Here is a 2,114-nt window from a genome sequence, read left to right on the forward strand (position 1 = left end):
GGGGGGGGGAGGGAGGCTTGGGGTCTTGGAGGGGCTTAAAGCCCGTGAATCAGCCAGTCCTCGCCTCCCCCCCCACCCCCATGCTGCCCGCCTCCTCCAGCCCCTCAGCGGCGCGCAAAGGATCAGCACCTCGGACAGCGCCGCGGGCCCAGGGCTGACCCGCCCAGACTCCGGGCAAAAACGAGTCTGAAATAGGAGCCTGGCCTGGACCCTGGGGTCTGCGGCCACCTGGCCGTTTTCTCGCCTGTAGTGATCATCATTATTTCTTATTTAATGTAAAAATTGTACTTTATTATTTATTAAATGTTACATAATCTAATTAGATCTATTTAATATTTTAAATTATAATCTCTCTTAGTTTTAATTACAAACGCAGTTATTAAGATATTCCCCCCTTGCCGAGACCGGTTTGGCTCAGTGGATAGAGCGTCGGCCTGCGGACTGAAGGGTCCCAGGTTCGATTCCGGGCAAGGGCATGTACCTGGGTTGTGGGCACATCCCCAGTGGGAGATGTGCAGGAGGCAGCTGATCGATGTTTCTCTCCCATCGATGTTTCTAACTCTCTATCTCTCTCCCTTCCTCTCTGTAAAAAATCAATAAAATATATAAAAAAAAAAGATATTCCCCCCTTAACAAATGGAAACATTGCAGGTAAGGCTGTGCCCGTTTAACCACCGCCCCCCTCCACGTCCCCCTCCAGGGAGTTGTCATTGTTCCAGGTCCTGGACAGGCTTTTCACTGCACGTGACTCCTATGGAGGGGCCTGTTGTTTCTTGATGACTTCACACCCATTCAGCTTCTGAAAGGAACCTGAGGAGCAAAAGGGAGGGGCACTGGACCATCGGCCATAGCATATGACCTCCTGCCTGCAGGGCCAACTGGAAGTGCCCCTGGGGGAGGGCAGAGCTCTGTGCAGACACATGTGCTCATAATTCCACTCACTCCACGCACCGTCACATGCTCCACAGATAACTCCACTCTCACAGTGACCTGTTTTCATCATCAGACCCACTAAACAGATGTGGACACTGAGGCACAGAGCATCTTCAGGACCTGCCCAAGGTCACATGGCTGGGAAAAGGCGGTCCAGCTCTGAGTCGGGTCCTGGGCTGCTCCCCCGCCTGCTGCAGTCGGGGGAGCAGAGTGTGAGAGGCACTGTGGGTTCCTGCCCAAGGGGGAGTGTGAGCCCTGGGAACTAGGCCTGTGCCAGCGGTGGGTGGACAGGCTGGGCGACCCTGGGCATGTCCCTCCCCACAGGGGCCCTGTGTTTCCTGAGGCTAAGGCTGACGGGGTTCCGGACACTGCTGGGCCCTGTTGCTGGACGTCTGCCCTAAGGGCATAAGCATCTTGGACTCTGTCCCCTTTCTGTGCCTCAGTCTCCTCATCTGAAAATGGAATAATACCACCCAAAGGGGGTGCTTATTACTAACTCTGGTCAGCAGGTGCAGAGCTGGTCTGTGTCAGCTGAGTCTCGAACCCCTCTGAGGGCTCTGGCCACCGTGGACGTGCAGATGGTGGACGTGACATTTTTTACGCTTTCCTGACAGACAACAGAGCTTCGGGCTCTCAGAGTCTCCCAGGGGCTATTGCAGGCTTTGGGGCCAAGCCTGCCATGGCCCCTGATGACCCGTTTCCCCTGCAGTTCTGGGAGGTCATCAGCGATGAGCACGGAATAGACCCCAGTGGCAACTACGTGGGGGACTCGGACCTGCAGTTGGAGCGCATCAGCGTCTACTACAACGAGGCCTCCTGTGAGCACCCCACCCTCCCGGGGGGCCCCCTGGGCCTGCCCTCCCATTGCTGGGCTGGCAGGTTAGGTGGAACCTGGGACTCACCACAGTGAGATTCAAACATGTCCTCGGCCACAGACATGTGCACAGTCCAGGGGGGCAGACAGGTTGGGCAGGACCTGAAGGTCCCCTCAGAGTCCTCCTGAGCGTCCAGAGCAGGGGTCACCTGGAGGACTCAGGCAGGGGATGCTTAGCTCCTGGTGTGGGATGATGTCCGTGTCGAACTGGAGGAATTTGGTCTGGGCCGTCCAGCGTCAGTCCCCATATCACACTTGGTTCCAGCCCTCTGACCCAGAGTCTAAGCGGCGGGGGGGGGGGGGGGGG

The 2,114-nt window shown here is 56.9% G+C and overlaps 1 protein-coding gene across 1 annotated transcript in view; it reads left to right on the forward strand.

The window, feature by feature from the left end:
* The first annotated feature begins 741 nt into the window (after positions 1–741).
* Positions 742–2,114, forward strand: part of TUBB3 (tubulin beta 3 class III) — a 3,759-nt gene continuing 2,386 nt past the window's right edge. Inside the window, exon 1 of the mRNA XM_023746982.1 lies at positions 742–1,828. Within this exon, the coding sequence (XP_023602750.1) occupies positions 1,613–1,828 (216 nt within the window). The 5' untranslated portion in view covers positions 742–1,612. The remainder of the gene's footprint in view (positions 1,829–2,114) is intronic.

Source organism: Myotis lucifugus, unplaced genomic scaffold (genome assembly GCF_000147115.1).
Source record: "Myotis lucifugus unplaced genomic scaffold, Myoluc2.0 scaffold_778, whole genome shotgun sequence".
NCBI lineage: Eukaryota > Metazoa > Chordata > Mammalia > Chiroptera > Vespertilionidae > Myotis > Myotis lucifugus.